Source organism: Mus caroli, unplaced genomic scaffold (assembly GCF_978045245.1).
Source record: "Mus caroli unplaced genomic scaffold, Mus_caroli_1 scaffold_6, whole genome shotgun sequence".
Taxonomy (NCBI): domain Eukaryota; kingdom Metazoa; phylum Chordata; class Mammalia; order Rodentia; family Muridae; genus Mus; species Mus caroli.
The window spans coordinates 9,066,544-9,085,560 of record NW_028227261.1 but is presented as its reverse complement, the minus strand read 5'-3'; the positions used below and the strand labels follow the sequence as shown (position 1 = coordinate 9,085,560).

General features: G+C 35.8%; 1 protein-coding gene across 1 annotated transcript; it reads right to left on the bottom strand.

Moving 5' to 3' along the window:
- Positions 1-4,224: 4,224 nt before the first annotated feature.
- Positions 4,225-16,252, bottom strand: LOC147004068 (uncharacterized). The gene is given in 5 exon segments (XM_085838618.1): positions 4,225-4,278; positions 4,280-5,940; positions 7,522-7,648; positions 10,921-11,025; positions 16,176-16,252. Coding segments are annotated over 4 exon segments (1,917 nt in total). The 5' UTR covers positions 10,996-11,025; positions 16,176-16,252.
- Between the last annotated feature and the right edge of the window lie 2,765 nt (positions 16,253-19,017).

The window sequence follows — 19,017 nt, the reverse complement described above, 5'->3', positions numbered from 1 at the left end:
GTTCCAACCACCAGGGAAATATAACCATGATAAAAAAAATGAAAAAAAAAAAAGACAAGTTCATCCTCTTAGAAATTACTCTGGAAGCTGGGCATGGTGGCGCATGCCTTTAATCCCAGCACTCGGGAGGCAGAGGCAGGCAGGTGGATTTCTGAGTTCGAGCCCAGCCTGGTCTACAAAGTGAGTTCCAGGACAGCCAGGGCTATACAGAGAAACCCTGTCTCGAAAAACAATAACAAAAAAAAAAAAAAAAAAAAGAAATTACTCTGGAAATATCCACACAATAAGATAAATGAAAAATATCAGGACAAGTCAAACATACATAGTCAGCAATTTACCAACACAGTTAAGAAATGCCCAGTAGAATTTGAGGGTCAGAGTTTTTATGAGCAGCAGAGAAAGTGGACTCAATCGTGGTGCAATTCCTTTCTGCCTACTAGCCTAGCAATTCCTTTGACCTGGGAGTTTCCATGACTTCTTGGTTGCAGTTCCTAAAACTGCTCTAGCAACTGAAAAAATTCTAAGGCCTAAACTGGCAACAGTGCAGATGAAGGGAATTTTTACATTGTTGTGAGACCCATGGCAGTGTGCTCTACTCCTAGTTCCACACCTTGCAGCTTGCAGACTCCTGACAAGGAGGGGATTCTGATCCCACTCCATTTCCTTCAGGCCCTCAGTTTCTCTTAGGAATCCTCCTGTTAAAATCAAGAAATGATTCAATCAAGAAATGATTCTTCCCACCTACTCCTAATGTTTCCCTTCCCCATGTTCTCCCACCAGTTGTCCTGCTGCTAAAGAGATATTTTCTTTCCATGCAAGGTACTGCCCTAGTCCTGCTGGGTTACTAAAATTGTAGCCACTGGAAGATCTTCTGGGAATGTCCATTAGTCTTCTGTAGTGTGGCTCTAATTGTGTATCTTACAATGCTCATCCACAAATAGTGAATGTTTCCAAATTTGGTGAGCCTGTTTTCTTGGTCTTCAAACATGATATTATTAATTTCCCTAAGCCAATGACTTTCATCTTTTTCAATCTGCACATGTCTTCCACATAATTCCAACAGTGAGTCTACCTGAACCTATGTTGTAAACCCTCACCATATTCTTGTTGTACCATAGACAAGAAGCCGGTGTATAAATGTTTATAGAATGAAGACAATCATATTGTATGAGGGGCAAAAGGTAAGTTGTGTATTTGCTGTGCACAATTTGGAACCTTTCACTGACACTGGAAATATCTGAAGATTTGGGATAATGATCTCTAAGGCATCAGGCAGTGGGGCCTAGAATCATGCAACATAAGAAACTGGAATATCCAGAGATTGTCCAGGTGGTTGTAATTTCCTGACTGTTAAGGGCTATTTCAGAAGCCTAAATTTAAATTGCCTGGTGTGTGAGCATCAGCATCCCTGATGCAGCACTTGATAGAAAATACCAATGATCATTTGAAAACAAGGGCCTCTAAAGTGTCTATTAGTAGTTTGATCCTACTAAGGAAGAGGTCAACAATTTCCAATACTAAGAATAACATATTGTTATCACTAAGTTGCTCAAAAGTTGAGAATTTCCCTTATTTTTTTTAAATCAAGGAAAAATGTGTAGTGATATAGATTTGTTCAACAATTTCCACTACTGAGAATAACATGTTATCACTAAGTTTCTCACAAGTTGAAATTTGTCCTTATTATGTTTAGATCAAGGAAAATGTGTAGTGATAATAGATTTGTTCATTTTAACATATGACATTTTCTTAGATCCTAATTTTCTGAGTCTTCCTGAATTTACTATAAATGTTCTAATAAAATGCTTTTGCTTGGCATAAATATTTTTCATCTTTTTTCAGTATTTCCAAATGTATTTCCTGGATGTTTGGATTTCTAAACTGTGCATGAGATTTTATCTCATCTACCATACAAAGGGTACTTCTTTTAAGATTTACAGATTCATGCTATTTGTATGGATAAACTCACATATGAAATAAAAAGGAGATTAATACCTTAATAGTGAGTTGTTGTATTTTTCTCCAAAATGTACATTCTAAGGTGTGTAAAATGTGAGCATCCCCTAAATGATTTAGGACAAGAATGGAAATCTTAGTCAGTGCTTGAGGTAGAGTGGAGTATGAAGGTTCAGAGTGGAGTATGAGGAACAATAGGACAGGACACCATAATGACTTGTTATACGTGTCCCTGGAGAGAGCTTTGGAGTTGTGTAGGGACATAGCACAGTTAGGATGGATATCCCTGAAAACTATGAAGCTATATTTTCATTTATTTTTGGTAGTATTTTATCTCATATTCCTTTGAGTCAAGAGAGAGAGAAAGAGAGAGAGAGAGAGAGAGAGAGAGAGAGAGTAGAGAGAGAGTGCATACTTACTGTTGAGGTTCTAAATGCCTTTACATGTTTTTTGTTTCCTGTTTTGTTGTTTGGTTTTGTTTTTTTGTTGTTGTCTTTGATTGTTTGTTTGTTTTAATAAACCTAGTACTGATCGCGCAGTAAGCCTGGAATATTGCATAGAATCTTCCCTGTTTTAAGTTAACACAAATCATCATCTCTAATACACTGTTGTTAAATTTTCTAATGCTAAACACTTATATACAATTCATATTATTCATATGTGGGTCAAGGTTGTTATTGACCAGCTGAAAATCACAAATATTAAGTTTAAGTTACAGGTTTACAGAAAATATTCATGACTTCAGCAAATACTTTATGAGAAATAGTTCCAGCGATGATGCAACATTTATTCATCTAATTATCGTAAGTGCAAACTGAAAACAGCCAAGTCAACCTTATTAAAATATTCAGCTTTATTTACAGGGCAATGAGGAAGGAGATGTTGACAGAGCATAAGGGACTCATTCATAGTCAGTTACTATCCTGAAACGTGAAACCAATAAATCATTTGTCACATTGACGTGATAAGAAAAATGAATACTGGATACTCAAAGCACACTTCACATCTGTAGGCATATTATAGGATTAAGAACATTCAGTCTTGGTGGCTCAGATTGTCAAATATACTATCAAGTATAATTTGTGTCAATTTCTTCATTTGAATTAAATATACAACATGCTGCCAGTTTTATTAGACATTTTGAAGGCAATAGTACACTCTTTATTTAGTTTCCGTTTGGAATAGATCGTTTCTATCTCCATGAATTGTTGCACAACATCATATTCTTCTGGCTTTCACACCTGACTTCATCATATAATATTTGAGGGTGAACAAGTAAAAGTTTAATGAAAATGTTTCTTCATTATCATATATTCAGTTACTGCCAGCTTAATAATTGACATTATCTAAGATTTGAACATTGCATGAAGGTTCTCAAAAGTTTTCAGATTCATAATATTTCTCTAGTGTGGAGCACTAACTGTTGAAAAGAATATTACCCGTGTGAAACATATGCCACATTTCCCCAGGAGAACTATTTTTCCCATAAAATTTTTTTTACATATTTTTTCTGCACTGAAATTAAGTCAAAGACATTTCAGCATTTATTTTATTTGTTAAGATTCTTGCCTGTATACATTATCTGTTACATTCTAAGAGATAGGCCAAAATAAAGGATTCAAACAGTCAATGTATTTGAAAAATTTCCCTTTTGGAAGAATTCTCCAATGAATTTTAAGATGATATTTCTTGTTAAAGGATTATCTCATTCATTTCATTTATAATGTTGCTCTACTGTTTGAAATATCTGTTAATTTGTCAGACTGATGTTGTGGGTACTACATTTATCACATACGAAATACTTGTAAGGTTTTTTTTTTAAATTTATAAATTATCTGATTAATTCTCAGTCTGCCTTTATTAGTAAAGCATTTATCACATTCACTGCATTTTTGTAAGTTTCCTCTACTGTATGAGTTCTCTGATGCATTCTCAGACTCAGCTTGTGGGAAAATCATTTGTCACATTGACTGCATTTGTAAGGTTTCTTTAATGTATGAATTCTGTGATTAAAAACAAGATAGGATTTCTGGGTAAAACATTTGTCACATTCAATACATTTGTAAGAATTCTCTCCTGTATGAGTTCTCTGATGCCTTCTCAGATTGACTTTCTCAGTAAAGCATTTGTCACATTCACTACATTTGTAAGGTTTCTCTCCTGTATGAATTCTCTGATGAGTACTAAGATGTGATTTTGAGGTAAATCATTTGTCACATTCATTACATTTGTAAGATTTCTCTCCTGTATGAATTCTCTGATGCCTTCTCAGACTGTGTTTGTCAGTAAAGCATTTGTCGCATTCATTGCATTTGTAAGGTTTCTCTCCTGAATGAATTTTCTGATGAATACTAAGACGGCATTGTTGGGTAAAGCATTTGTCACATTCACTGCATTTGTACGGTTTCTCTCCTGTATGAATTCTCTGATGAATACTAAGATGTGATTTTCGGGTAAAGCATTTGTCACATTCACTGCATTTATAAGGTTTCTCTCCTGTATGAATTCTCTGATGCCTTCGCAGACCGATTTTCTCAGTAAAATATTTTTCACATTCACTACATTTGTAAGGTTTCTCTCCTGTATGAATTCTATGATGAACTCTCAGAGAGCCTTTGTGAGTAAAGCATTTGTCACATTCACTACATTTGTAAGGTTTCTCTCCTGCATGAATTCTATGATGAACTCTCAGATAGCCTTTGTCAGTAAAGCATTTGTCACACTCACTGCATTTGTACGGTTTCTCTCCTGTATGAATTCTCTGATGAACTCTCAGACTGCTTTTGTCAGTAAAGCATTTGTCACATTCACTACATTTGTAAGGTTTCTCTCCTGAATGAATTCTATGATGAACTCTCAGACTGCTTTTGTCAGTAAAGCATTTGTCGCATTCACTACATTTGTAAGGTTTCTCTCCTGAATGAATTCTATGATGAATACTAAGATGGGATGGTTGGGTAAACCATTTGTCACACTCACTGCATTTGTACGGTTTCTCTCCTGTATGAATTCTCTGATGAACTCTCAGACTGCCTTTGTCAGTAAAGCATTTGTCGCATTCACTACATTTGTAAGGTTTCTCTCCTGAATGAATTCTAAAATGAATACTAAGAGGGGATGGTTGGGTAAAGCATTTGTCACACTCACTGCATTTGTACGGTTTCTCTCCTGAATGAATTCTACGATGAATACTAAGATGGCAAGGTTGGGTAAAGCATTTGTCACACTCACTGCATTTGTACGGTTTCTCTCCTGTATGAATTCTCTGATGAATACTAAGATAGCCTTTGTCAGTAAAGCATTTGTCACACTCACTGCATTTGTATGGTTTGTCTCCTGTATGAATTCTCTGATGAACTCTCAGACTGCCTTTGTCAGTAAAGCATTTGTCGCATTCACTACATTTGTAAGGTTTCTCTCCTGAATGAAATCTATGATGAATACTAAGATGGCAAGGTTGGGTAAAGCATTTGTCACTTTCACTATATTTGTAAGATTTCTTTCCTGGATAAATTCTCTGCTTACTTTGAAGACTGACACTCTGAGTAAAGCATTTGTCAAATTCACCACAAGTGTAAGTGTTCATTTCACTTTTGTTTTGTCTCACAACGGGTTTATGTTTAGAAACCAAAACCTCATCAAGATTTTTATTTCTGTTGTGTTCTTTCTTCTCTATGTGGGTTCCTTGATTGAGACTAATGATAGAAGACCCCTTTAAACAGTCTACACAGTCTTTATATGTGCAAACTTCTTTAGTGGTCCCAGTTATATATCTTTTTAGGTTTGAGGATTGGAGAGTGGCATCTCTTTGGTTAGTGTTATAAGGTGTACTTTCGGAGGATTCATGAATCACATTTCTAAGCTCATTACATTTAGAAGACTTCTTTCGGATAGACTTCTTTCGGATATGCCCATGCTCATTGACAATGTGCTGTATGTCTTGATCCAAGACCGACTCATTTTTTCCACAGATGTGTTGATTTTCTGAAAAAAGTGGGAATTAGGGATAATAGGGATTACTTATATGAGGAGTAAGTATGATTCCATAATCAGTGTTCTAATGTATTCATACTCTCAAGAGAGGTTTCTCTGTTTTTTTTTTTTTTTTTTTTTATCATTGCATGGATCCTCAGATGTACCTAAAATCTCATCTATATCAAATGTCAAGAATTGATAATAGTCTTCTACGTGTTACTTTAAAATGGTAACAACAACCCATATAAAAAAGGTTAACGCAGAATTGCTTCTATCTAAAGGAAATGCAGGGGTAAAGAGTGGAGCAGAGACTGAAGGAAAGGCCATCCAGAGACTGCCCCACCTGGGGATCAATCCCATCTATAGACATCAAACACTGATATTATGGCTGATGCCGTAACATGCTTCTTAACTGAAACGTGATATAGCTGACTCCTGGAGAGGCTCTGCCAGAACCTGACCAAAATAAATGCAGATGCTTGCAGCCAACTATCAGATGGAGCAAAGTGACCCCAAAGTAAAGTTATGTGAAGGACTGAAGGAGCTGAAGGTGTTTACAACCTCATAGAAAGAACAACAATATCAAGAACCAGATACCCCAAAGCACTCAAGAACTAAAGAACCTGCCAAAGACTACACATGGAGTGGCCAATGGCTCCAGCAGCTTACATAATACAGCATCGCCTTATCTGTCATCAATTGGAATGGAGGCCTTTGGACCTCTAAAGGCTAGATGCCCCAGCATAGAAGAATCCTCGGGCAGTGAAGCTGTTGTGGATGGGTGAAGCACCCTCATACAAGCATGGAGTAGGGTGGATAGAATAAGTGGTTTATAGAAAGGGAACTGCAAGGGGTATATCATTTGTAATGTAATAATTAAAATAACATTTAAGAAAAAAATATTGTACTTTGCAGAAACTAGGATATGTAAGTGATCCATCTGTAATGAAATGTCAGAAAGTAGATCTCTGAACAATACAGCTCTAATTTTAAAGTTACAATAGGTTTCAGAATGATACTTTATAGTTTTGGTCAGGTATGAATTTATGATGCAAATGAAATTGTCATTAGAAACCACTATATAGTTCTGTTTCAACATCCAAAATGTTAGGATAAAGATCCGGTTGTCCCAGAACAAAACACAGAGACCAAATGTCAAACAGATAATAATAATAATAATATAATAATAATAATAATAATAAAATCTCCACACAAACAATATATCCACTTGAAATCTTGTGCATTTTTTAAAATCATAAGTAAGAGAATAGTTTAAAGCAGTGGTAAGAATAAAATACTCCAATTATTATATGTATAAAAATACAATTCCTTATTCTGATTGCTTAATTTTTCTTGAAAGTGAAAGTCTTGACTGGAGCTAGATAAGTGGGGAGGAGAGACCTCAGAGAATAGAGCACTGGTTACTTTCCCAAAGTAATCAGAGAAATGTAAATGAAACAATGAAAATTATGATTTTTACTATAATTTCCCTCATTTGGGGGTCTCTAGATATTTCAGAGAGTTTATATAAACACAAAGTAGGAAAATTCAAAGAAAGAATCAGGAATTCAACAAGAAGTGCATTCTTACCCACAAATAACAGATTGTTGTAATTCTCCAACATTACTTCCATGTATAATGTCCTCTGAGCTAAATTGAGACATTCCCATTCCTCCAATGAAAAGTTCAAAGCCACGTCGTTGAAGGTTAACAGATCCTGTAACAGAAAACTTCTTAGGTGCTATGGACAAAATTGCTTTCTTATGTTAAAAAGGAACTAATTAAGATACACCTTGTGATATAAATGAGGCAAGAAGATATTGATCGACAAATGTATTCTAAAAGTTTATGGAGTTGTGTCTGAAGATATGAATTATTGCATTACCACAGACAACCTATAGAATGATTTAGCGTACTGCTTGCATTAAAAAAGGCTCTCATATTCTTCAATTTTCTTTGGTTACTGAGACCTTAGTGGCAGCAAATGAAAGGTTTGCTACCATAACCTTGTTCAAAAGTATTGTGGGCAGTTTGGAATGTATCATATCTTTTCAAGTCCTCTATTATGAAATTTGTTTCCCGGGCTGGTGAGATGGTTCAGTGGGTAAGAGCACCCGACTGCTCTTCCAAAGGTTCAGAGTTCAAATCCCAGCAACCACATGGTTGGATCACAACCATCCGTAACGAGATCTGACTCCCTCTTCTGGAGTGTCTGAAGACAGCTACAGTGTACTTTCATATAATAAATAAATAAATAAATAAATAAATAAATAAATCTTTAAAAAAAAAAAAAAGAAATTTGTTTCCCAGCACTCACATGGCACTAAATAGTAGATGGTTAAAACCAATCCTTTAAAAATCCAGTGATCTCTACTGAGTACTACATAGCACATATGCATACATTCCGGCAAATGTAACCAACATATATTGAAGAAAAACAAACTTTAACTTTAATAACAGATAAATTCTATAATACTCATAGACTTTTTTAGATTTATCTTTCTCTGAGAATGATTGATATAACAATGTCAAAATCAGTAAACATTTACAGAATATAAGATGTACATTTGATGTCTAGATGCCATAATGTACATTTATAAAAGATAGGCTGATATAAAAAAGAATCATAGATCATCAATTATGATGACAAAAAATATGTTTTCAAATTTTACAATATCTACCTTTATCAAATATGGAGACTAGCTGAGTCCTTGTGCAGCTGTGTCTTCCATGACTGTAGTATATCATATCTATTTGACAATCTGATGCCTAACTACAAAGCTACATCCTTTCTAGAGCAAACAGGTAGAATCAGAATATGAAATGCAGAATTAATGGATGGACTGAATGTCAGAGGTTTTGTGTTAAACAACATAAAACTGCAACAACAGAGCACTGAACATTCTGTATGACACAGAGAACCAAATGCTTTGGGAAGTTATTTTTAGAAAATATATTCAAAACCATAAAGTAGAAAAACCAGTATTTGTGAGCATTAAAATCACTTCATACTTTATCTAAGTTGGCATGAGCAATACACAGCATAACAATTTCATAACTGCCATATGGCCTTTCACTGAAGAATGATTAGTTATGGGTGTGTAAGCAAATGTCATAGGCAGCAATGCATTCCAATGAACTACAATCATTTTCTTTGCTCAAATTGTGTTTTCAAATTGATGAAGAATTATTCTAACTCTTCATGAATATTTAATAATTGATTCCTCATGGTATCACCTTAACTGAAATTTTCAATCCCCCAATTTTAACTTTCTTTTTGTCAGAATTTGACCATTTGTGTATCAGAATTTGAGATTGCATAGAGAAGTATGATTTACATTTCTTGCTTTATTTATCAAAAACTAAAATACACAGGTTATATACTGTCTATTGTACAAATGAGCCTCAAATTATAAACCTAGGGCATGAAAAAAAAATACCAAGATGTAAAGGTACTTGCTGTTTCTATATAGAAACCTAATTTAATTCTCTCAAAATATATATATATATATATATATATATATATATATATATATTTTTTTTTTTTTTTTTTTTTTTTTTTGATTTTTCGAGACAGGGTTTCTCTGTGTAGCCCTGGATGTCCTGGAACTCACTCTGTAGACCAGGCTGGCATCAAACTCAGAAATTCACCTGCCTCTGCCTCCTAAATGCTGGGATTAAAGGCGTGCGCCACCACGCCCGGCTCTCTCAAAATATATTGCAGCTCACTATTATACCTGACTTCAGTCTCCAAGGTTTGGTGCTGAACTCAATGTTTTACGGGCAGAATGTGCAATTCTATACACATAAAAACATTCAGATGAACATGTATATACCTACAGAAAATAGTATTGCAATAAAAATAGAAACATTGCCACAGCCCTTCAGCTTTCCCTATGTAATGCATTGCTTGGCTGAAGAGGAATAACATAGGGTGTATCAACCTGTCTTCCTTCTAAAGAAAAGGAAACAAAAAATAGAAAGGACATTCACTTACACTTGAAAATTGATGGTTTATGCACAGCACCAAGGCTATCCTCTCTAGAAAAATGTTTCAAATGTATTTTATGTGATGAAATACAAAGGTGAAGACCCCAGGACCTACACTACTTCTAAGGACTGGTACAAAAACAAAAGGAAAATAAACATGTCACAGGGACAGTATCTCTCTTGAGTCCAATTTTGGATGTCAACACTAAAATGATTACTGTGTGACTTAAAATGTTAAAAAGAATTGTCAGAATACTGAAATCTGCATCAGCTCAAATCACATCAATGGAAAAAGAAAGACAGTTTTCTTCCATCATCTGTGTTTCTAGGGAGCTAATTCATTTACTATTAAGATTCAAGACAGCCGGACTTGGTGGCGCAGGCCTTTAACCCCAGCACTCAGGAGGCAGAGGCAGGCAGATCTCTGAGTACGAGGCCAGCCTGGTCTACGGAGTGAGTTCCAGGACACCCAGGGGAATACAGAAAAACACTGTCTTGAAAAAAAAAAGAAAAGAAAAATTCAAGACGGTGGGCCTCATATAATTTTATGCGACTACAAATTCTACTCTTCCATATATTGCTTAGTGATGTGAGTTTCTACATATTTACATATCCACATTCATAAGCTTGTGTCTGAAAACCTGACCATTCCTGTATTGCAATTTATGTGGGACAAGAGACTTTACTTCCAGACTAATATAACTTTATCCAACGTAGGAAATAGTCATCAATATATTTTTTGAGCATCATTTCCAATAGATGCTCTTTGAGACATGCAGTTTGATCATAATTATATGTCTTCACAGTATAAAAACCAGTGAAAATATAAAGCTATTATATACGTGAGAAACCAAATACTTAAATTTTCATTATCACTCAGGAAAATGAAGAGCATAGAAAATAATCCCCTTAGATAATATTCAACATACAGATAATAAAACTCTTGAATGTTCTTAATATAAAAGGGATTTTAAAAAGATATGAAGACAGGATACTGACCTGTGGAGGGTTTACCAGAGAGGCACTCATTCTTTTAGTTGTTCTTCTCCCAGATCCTTGGTGAGGAGCAAACATTCAAATTCTTCTTAAATTTCACATCAAGGACTAAATAATGAAATAAATGAAATGCCATTAAAGACCATGCTAAACCACATTAAAAAAATAAAGCAAAGTAATACCAGGGCTCTTGCCAATGTTTCTACCGACATGATACATTTTGACTGATAAAGAATATGAGTATAATCTGAGGATGATTTCTAATTTCTGGAGTCGTCAGGCACAAACACAGAGCACATGGATACCTGCTATAAAGTACTGATACTCAGGGTTATTAGTGAAAACTTATATTTCGGGACTAGAGTCAAAGACTAAGGGCTAGTAGATGCCAATTAATGAGAATTGATGAGGAAAATGAGGATTTCTTAGAAAAAAACTTTCTAGGTAGTGACACTAGGCCACGTAATAGGAAATGCTGACACCCAGGTCCTAAGTGTTTCTTCAAACACTGCATGTAAACTAAATAGATGTATCTCAGAATTCACAAGTTGATTTAGAAAATCCCACAATAATCTTGCAAAGAGACTAAACTATTGCAGAAGACAGAAAAGGGGGTATATTGTACAGTCATCACAAAAAGCTGGCTTTATTTGGTTCCAAAACAAATGACCATAAAATATGTACAAAGGAAAAAGTAACAGTCAAGGTGCATCAATGTCCATGGAAAAAAGAATCTTTCTGGTGGATGCAGAAAGTGAACTCTACTTGATTTCATGCCAGAGATGCAAGACTATTCCAACAGGCATAAACAAAACAAGTCATAGCACAATGTATGTACAGTGAGAGAAGGCTCGTAACCATGACGATACAGTTACAAAAAGCCTGGGGAAAAATATCACAGTGGATCACCTTGAAAGCTCTGGGTATTGTGAAAACAAAAGGAATATTCCTCAGTCTAAGGAAGATAATAGCCAACATCCTACATCTCTCACTACAAAAGATAAAGACAGCTGTCATCATTCTACTCCTTTTTTCAGAAAAGAGACCAGGATGTGCAAAGCCACCACACTACCTTTTCACAGTGCAGTAGTGCTTAAAAATAATACCTGGAAGATTTTCAATGTGTCAAATAAGGATACAGAGAAGGTACGTTTTCTCAAATTACAAGAAACATAATTCTTCAACACAAGAACTACACATATTTAAAGAGAACACTCCAATCTGATAATACACTTAATAAGCTACTGAAAATACAAGAAAATATCACTTGGCTTTATATTTTCATGGAGGATAATCTGATATATCAGGAGACTCCTCATTGTCTAAAAAGGACTTGGGACATGCTGCTGTGGCATGCAACCTAATAAAAGACCTCTCTTGTCTGCTAGGTGTAAGGAGTCATCATTCGCTCTCCCTACACGCTGATCTTTGTGCTGAAATACCAATCTGTCTGGCAATGTATATCTACCAGTGTACCCATGGTTTTAAATGCTTCCTCCATGAAGTCATGAGGAAAATACAGCTTCTACGTTAAAACTTGAAACTGACATTTCCTCAAATACACACCTTTTTCTGAATAGGCATAATTCTTCACTTTTTAGCCTTCCAGATAACTTTACTATGACTTGTTACATCAAATATTTTTAAAGCAGACAAAGGTCAAATAGCTATATGAGGTGGTCACACAAGGCCATAACATTCTCATCTAGTGTTCATGAGGAATGTCTCTATACATTTGGTTTCTTCAGCTCCCAGATGTACCCCCAGCTATTGTCACATCTACGTGATATAACCATGTGCATCTTATTCCAGTTGTCTTGTCCTATCCCTTATCACCAAAATAGGCTACATTGTGATACCATACAGTAGTAATAAATACTTACTCATTGATTAAATCCCTTATCACCAAAATAGGCTACATTGTGATACCATACAGTAGTAATAAATACTTACTGATTAAAATCAATGGAGCAGGGAATGACATTTTTTCAAGCCCTGAATGAAAACACCTGCAAAATCTGTTACTTTCTGGAAAAGTGGCTACTCATATTGACAGTGTTTAAGGAACATATGAATGTAGTAAATTATTAAGACTAGTTTTTAAGTCAGCTATCTTAGATAATAAATATATGAAAATATGAACAAAGGAAGTAGATAATGAAGTTTGTATGAAGGCAGAAGAAATAAGAGAGTTCTTGTGAGGAATAAATCAATATAAGAGAACTCATGTACAACACAGGAAAACTATGTACCACAGAAGTAACAGAGAACAATGTGAAACATATATACTACCCACAATACAAGAAAAATGTTTTAGAGTAAAATCTAAGGAATAAAATCTGAGAAATATCATTACTTCATCCAGCAATCTTCTGAAAACTTCACTATAAAATCCATATTACAAGTCATATTAGATGAAACATATCTATATAATGGAGAGTATTAATTGTGAATCCTGGTTTTCTGTTCAAGAAAAAGAAACTGTGCAGAACCAAACAGACAGCATAACAAGACAAAGGTTCACAGTCTTCTCAATTGAACTTAATATATTTCTAATCTACCTACAGGGGATGGAGTGAGGATTACTGTTTAGGAGTACTGTGTCTTCTTCCAGATGACTGGAGTCTCATCACAACACACAAATGGCAGCTCTCATGCCAGAGTATTCAATGCCTTCTTCCATACTCTGCAGACCCAGCCCCTGTGTGATTCACCAACATGCATGCAGACTAATCACTCATATACATGAAAGAACAAGAAAACAAAACAAATGAAAACAAGACAACTAGCTATAGACATTTGAGAAACACAAAGAAAACAGAAACAATAGAAAAGGAAGAAATTTAATTTAAACTTTTCAATAATGGTGTGATTGCATAAATAAACAAAATGCACAAGCAGAATCTTTGTTCTTGGCAAATTCTTTTGATATTGAAGAACTCATGATTTAAAATTCTGAATTGCACATGGGAGGCAGAGGAAGGCAGATTTCTGAGTTTGAGGCCAGCCTGGTCTAGAAAGTGAGTTTCAGGACAGCCAGGGCTACACAGAGAAACCCTGTCTTGAAACAAACAAACAAAAGCCGGGCATAGTGACTTTAATCCCAGCTCTCGGGAGGCAAAGGCAGGCAAATTTCTAAGTTCGAGGCAAGCATGGTCCACAAAGTGAGTTATAGCACAACCAGGGCTATACAGAGAAACTTTGTCTAGAAAATAAAATTCTGAATCACTCTCTCTCTCTCTCTCTCTCTCTCTCTATATATATATATATATATATATATATATATATATATACACACACACACATACATATGAATCACTAAATATATACATATATATGTATACACACACATATGAATGATAATCTTCAGAAAGTACCTGCATTTTTAACAAAGTACAGGTCTCAGTAGATAAAGAGAAAAAAAAAGAGAGAGAATGCTACAAACAATTTCCTAAGGATGATACAATTAAGACTGATATTTAGGTAGCATTTTAGGTTGGATAACATGAGACCCACTTCCCATCAGAGCTCAGTCAAAACTAAGAGGCGCAGAGAAACGTTAAGTTCATGGTGACAGTATTTTACCCTGATCAGTTCCTGAATTAATCATGGAACAAAAATGAAAGGAACCTAACAACTTCCAAAAGGACACGCATGAAGAAATAAAACCATAGCTTCCTTGAAATCTTCTTTATATTTTCAGCATTTCACTGTAAGCTCTCTAACACAAAATTCATTCACAGACAGCCTGCACATATGAGCAAAGTTTGATAAGGAATCCTGGCAGTGAATACAAAACTGGGCATAGAGACTCTGGGTTTTATTCCCTGCACTCTGGAGACAGAGGCACAGCTTGTGGATACTGGAGGCTCCTTAGGAGAGACTCTTTTTTAAGTCCCTCAAGACTTTGAGGGCATGGGGACTCCACAAGCACAACCCAAAATGTCTGTGTTTAAGGTTATGTTTCATCTCTAACTCTGCCCAGACTAGGAAATTCAACAAACCAATTTTACACAGCACACCCAGACCTATTCTTCCCACTCAGCTCAAGCAGACTTCCAAATAGCTGCCAGGATGTTCAAGGCCTGTTCTACACCAATGCATGTTTGCTACCTGCATAGAACAGAACTGGACTTAGTAAGAAGCTGTAAAAAAGTTCCTGTCCACCATATTAGATTTTCAATGATTAACCATAACATCTCAGATGGATATCCCTGCCAACTGACCTAATGCCACACAGCAAAAGGAAACTTAGAGGCTGGAACTAAAGCAATTTGACAATGGTAATAGAACTTACCTACCCCAAATCAAAAATGCAATACCGTTGCTCATGACAAGAAGAATGATGAAACAAACTCAAGAGACAGAAGAAAAAATACAATTTGAACACCATTCAATGAGGTCAATGGACATAAAGAGGAAACAAGCACAGGAACTCAAAGAGGACAGGAACTAACTGAATGAAAGACAAGAGAAGTCCTGCAAGTGGCTAAGGAAATAATTTTGATAATGCAGGATGTTAACATTGCACCCAGTCATATAAACATCTAAGGAATCCTCAATATGAATGAAATGAGAAATGAACTCTAAGCAGGATGGTAACTCAATGGAGGGCCAATTCACAAAGATAGAGCATGTAGAAGACAAACATCAATGTTCCAATGGAAGCTGAAGGAGCTGCCTCAGTCAATCAAGTAAGTCAGGTGACACAAATGAACAAAATTCTTGTTGCATGTTAGCAGAAATATTAAAAGATAAATGTTTGATTAAAGCCTAATACAGTGGGGAAGGTCTTTCATCCTAGCACTCAGGGTGCTCAGGCAGGCAAATTTATGTGAGCTAGAAGCCATTCTTGTCTCTATATCAGGATACATGAGAGTCAAGTCTGAAGAGTGAGACTCTGTCTCACAAACAAACTAACTAACCAAACAGGAAACTCAAACGAGAAATTAAAGTTATATTTACTATGTTGATATCAAAACTGGCTAAAATGTGAGAGGATGTTAGAAGACTGCTGATATAGTTCTGAATGAATATGTCTCACTTTTGAAGTTGGAACCCCAATTGGTCACAATGTTTTCAAAAATTTAGTTGTGGAACCTTACTGAATAAAGAATGACACTGGTGGTAGGCTCTGAGAAAAAGAATAGACCAAAGCCATCTTAGTTCTCTCTTCCTCCTTAATGACTGGAGGTGAGGATGTGATCTCTCAGCTGTCTATTTCAAAAACATGGTTATTTGCTGTCAGGCCTCCTTACCATGGTGGATAGTTATCCTCTGGAAGCATTACCCAACGTGGTCTTTTTCTTCAATTACTTTCCTTGATCATGGTGCTTTAGGAAAGCAGCAGATGAAAATATAGAAAAACATATTATGATTGGATTTAAGGTTCCCTTTTAGAGGAAAGAACAAATCATGTCATATTCTGAAAGCTAATCAAGAACAGAATATATGTTAGGTCATAAGAATTATAAGGCCATTTTAAGAAATGATATCATCTAAAATCATCATAGTCTATATTGTGTCTCTACTTTTAGTGAAAAGTAGGTGACATAATGGCCTCACATTCAGCAAATATTGAGATATAATAAAGTACACATTTGAGGTCTGGATGCAGGAATATCTTTAAGAACACTTAATAGACATCTTTAAGAACACTTTTTTAATAACAATATTGATCACAGTATCACATCTCAGATCATAAATGATGGTGACTAAAAATATCTACAAATGTCAGCTTTGATCAAATGTGGACCCTGTATCTATCCTGTATGAAGTTGGGTGTCAACAGTCAGACTCTAGTCTAAAATGCTCAGTTGAGATTTGAAGGCCTATATACAATGCTGTATCCTTTCTAGACCAAAGAAATAGAGTATGGGGGTCAAAATTCAAGGATTACTTAAAAGAAATAATTTTCTTTCTATCTAAGCAGATAAAAACTGTAAAATCAGAGTATAAAATGGCCATTAGAAGCAAGACATAGAATAATATACCTTGTGATACAATTCCATAAGCATATTTTCATGAAGAATTGAAATATGTATTGAAGAATTAATTTGAGAATATTTAGTGAAATAAATAAAAATATTAAGCCGGTCGTGGTGGCTCATGCCTTTAATTTCAGCACTCAGGAGGCAGAGGCAGGAGGATTTCTGAGTTGGAGGCCAGCCTGGTCTACAGAGTGAGTTACAGGACAGCCAGGACTATACAGAAAAACCCTATCTCAAAAAAACAAAACCAAAACCAAAACAAAACAAAACATTTTGTTGCATTAATATTATGTACCATTTTCTAATACATGACAAAAGTAAAACAGATAATAATTTCATAAATTCCACACAGGTTTACCTTCAGAATACTTAGAAGTATACGAGTAAATAAATGGGTTATGTGACAACACAATGGTAATATAGAGTGCTGTTTTATAATGGAAAGGAACGTTTTAGGTTGTATAATAATTATACTAATTATTCATTAATTATGGATACATTATTATTCATAAATCTATGACTGTCCAACATGAAGTCTAAGTCTTTTGACTCCAGGATTATTCTTTGCTTTATCATTTGAGCTTACTCATCTAACATTATTATAGGCTACAAGGATCAGAACCATTTATGATTCTTTGACTTGATCACTATTCTTATCTTTATTATTTGAGCTCATTCATCTAACATGATTATGGATGGCACAGATTACTATTATTTCTGACTCTTCCTTCATTTTTTAATAAAAAATAGAACTCAGGGTTATATTCAGGTTCTATCATAAAATTGTAGCAGAAATGTAAACCTCTGGGCTGGAGAGATGACTCAGGGGTAAAGGGCACTTGCTGTTCATGAAAAGAAACACAGACTAATTCTTTCTTTCTACACACAAAACAAGGTATGATTTTTGTCTGAATCCTGTGTGATGCATTTTGTGATGACTTCTGGGCTCCACTGGTCTCATATAGGCATGCAGAAGAACACACCTATAGTTAAATAAAAGTTTAAAGAAATAAATAAAAGTCTGTCTGCCAGGTCTGTCATAGAAATCGAATGGAGTAGGTTCAACAGTAAAAGTCTGACGGCCAGGTCTGTCATAGAAATCGAATGGAGTAGGTTCAACAGTATGTGAGATTTCTCAGGTTCAGATGGCTCCTGTAGGCATAAGGCTTGTACTCCCTGCCTATGTTATTGGGGAATGTTCTCCCTGCCAAGGTTTATGTCTACATAACCAGAAACAGTAAGATTCCATGAAGCAAAAATTTGTCTGTTATTCCTCAGAAAAATGGTAATGCTATGGCCTTCAGGTCAGCCCTTAAGGCTGTGGGAAAGAACTATGAAAACATGAGTTGAAGATTATATAATTTAAAATAAAAGCTATTCTTTAGAGCTTTTCTCTGTGGGACTGTGAAAGGCAGCCTGTGTTCTAATTGAGCAAAGCTTACTTTGGAGACCCAGTAGAAAACTCTACAAGGGATAGAACAGTGAGCTACGTTCCCAGACACAGGTGTCTGACAACACGGAACCCACAACTCAATAATCCTGTGACTATCTGTCATATTGACAATGTCCCAAGTCCCTGGCATTCTGGCTAAACTGCACCCTCACAGTTACCTGACAATAGCCAAGTATGCTCCCCACAGTATACTGCAACAGCTAGGTAGATAACCCAGCCCGCTATAAAAGGGGCTGTTTGGCCCCTCCTCTCTCTCTCCTTAAGCTCTTAAATCTCTTAATTCTCATCTCTAGCTCTCCTCCTCCCTATCCTCTCCTCCCTCTCTCCACATGGCCATGGCTGGCTTCTACTTCCCTACTCTTCTTCCTCTTTCTGACTTTCTACAGTAAACACTTTAAAACCAGGGACCATCTCTCTGCTCATCAAGACCCGCTGTTCTTCAATGATTGGAATAGGCCTGACCCTAAAGAGCCACGTGTCACCTCCAGCAGCAAAGCCTCTCAGTGTTTCCAGTCACCAGACAAGACTAAAGACTCTCACATCCTGGGAAACACTGAGTGCCTTATACCCCTGCTCCCTTCTCCCTTCAGACCCCAGGATGACCCAGTTATCCCCAGGGCCCTCACTTTGTTCTCAGCTCTTCCACAACATACAGTG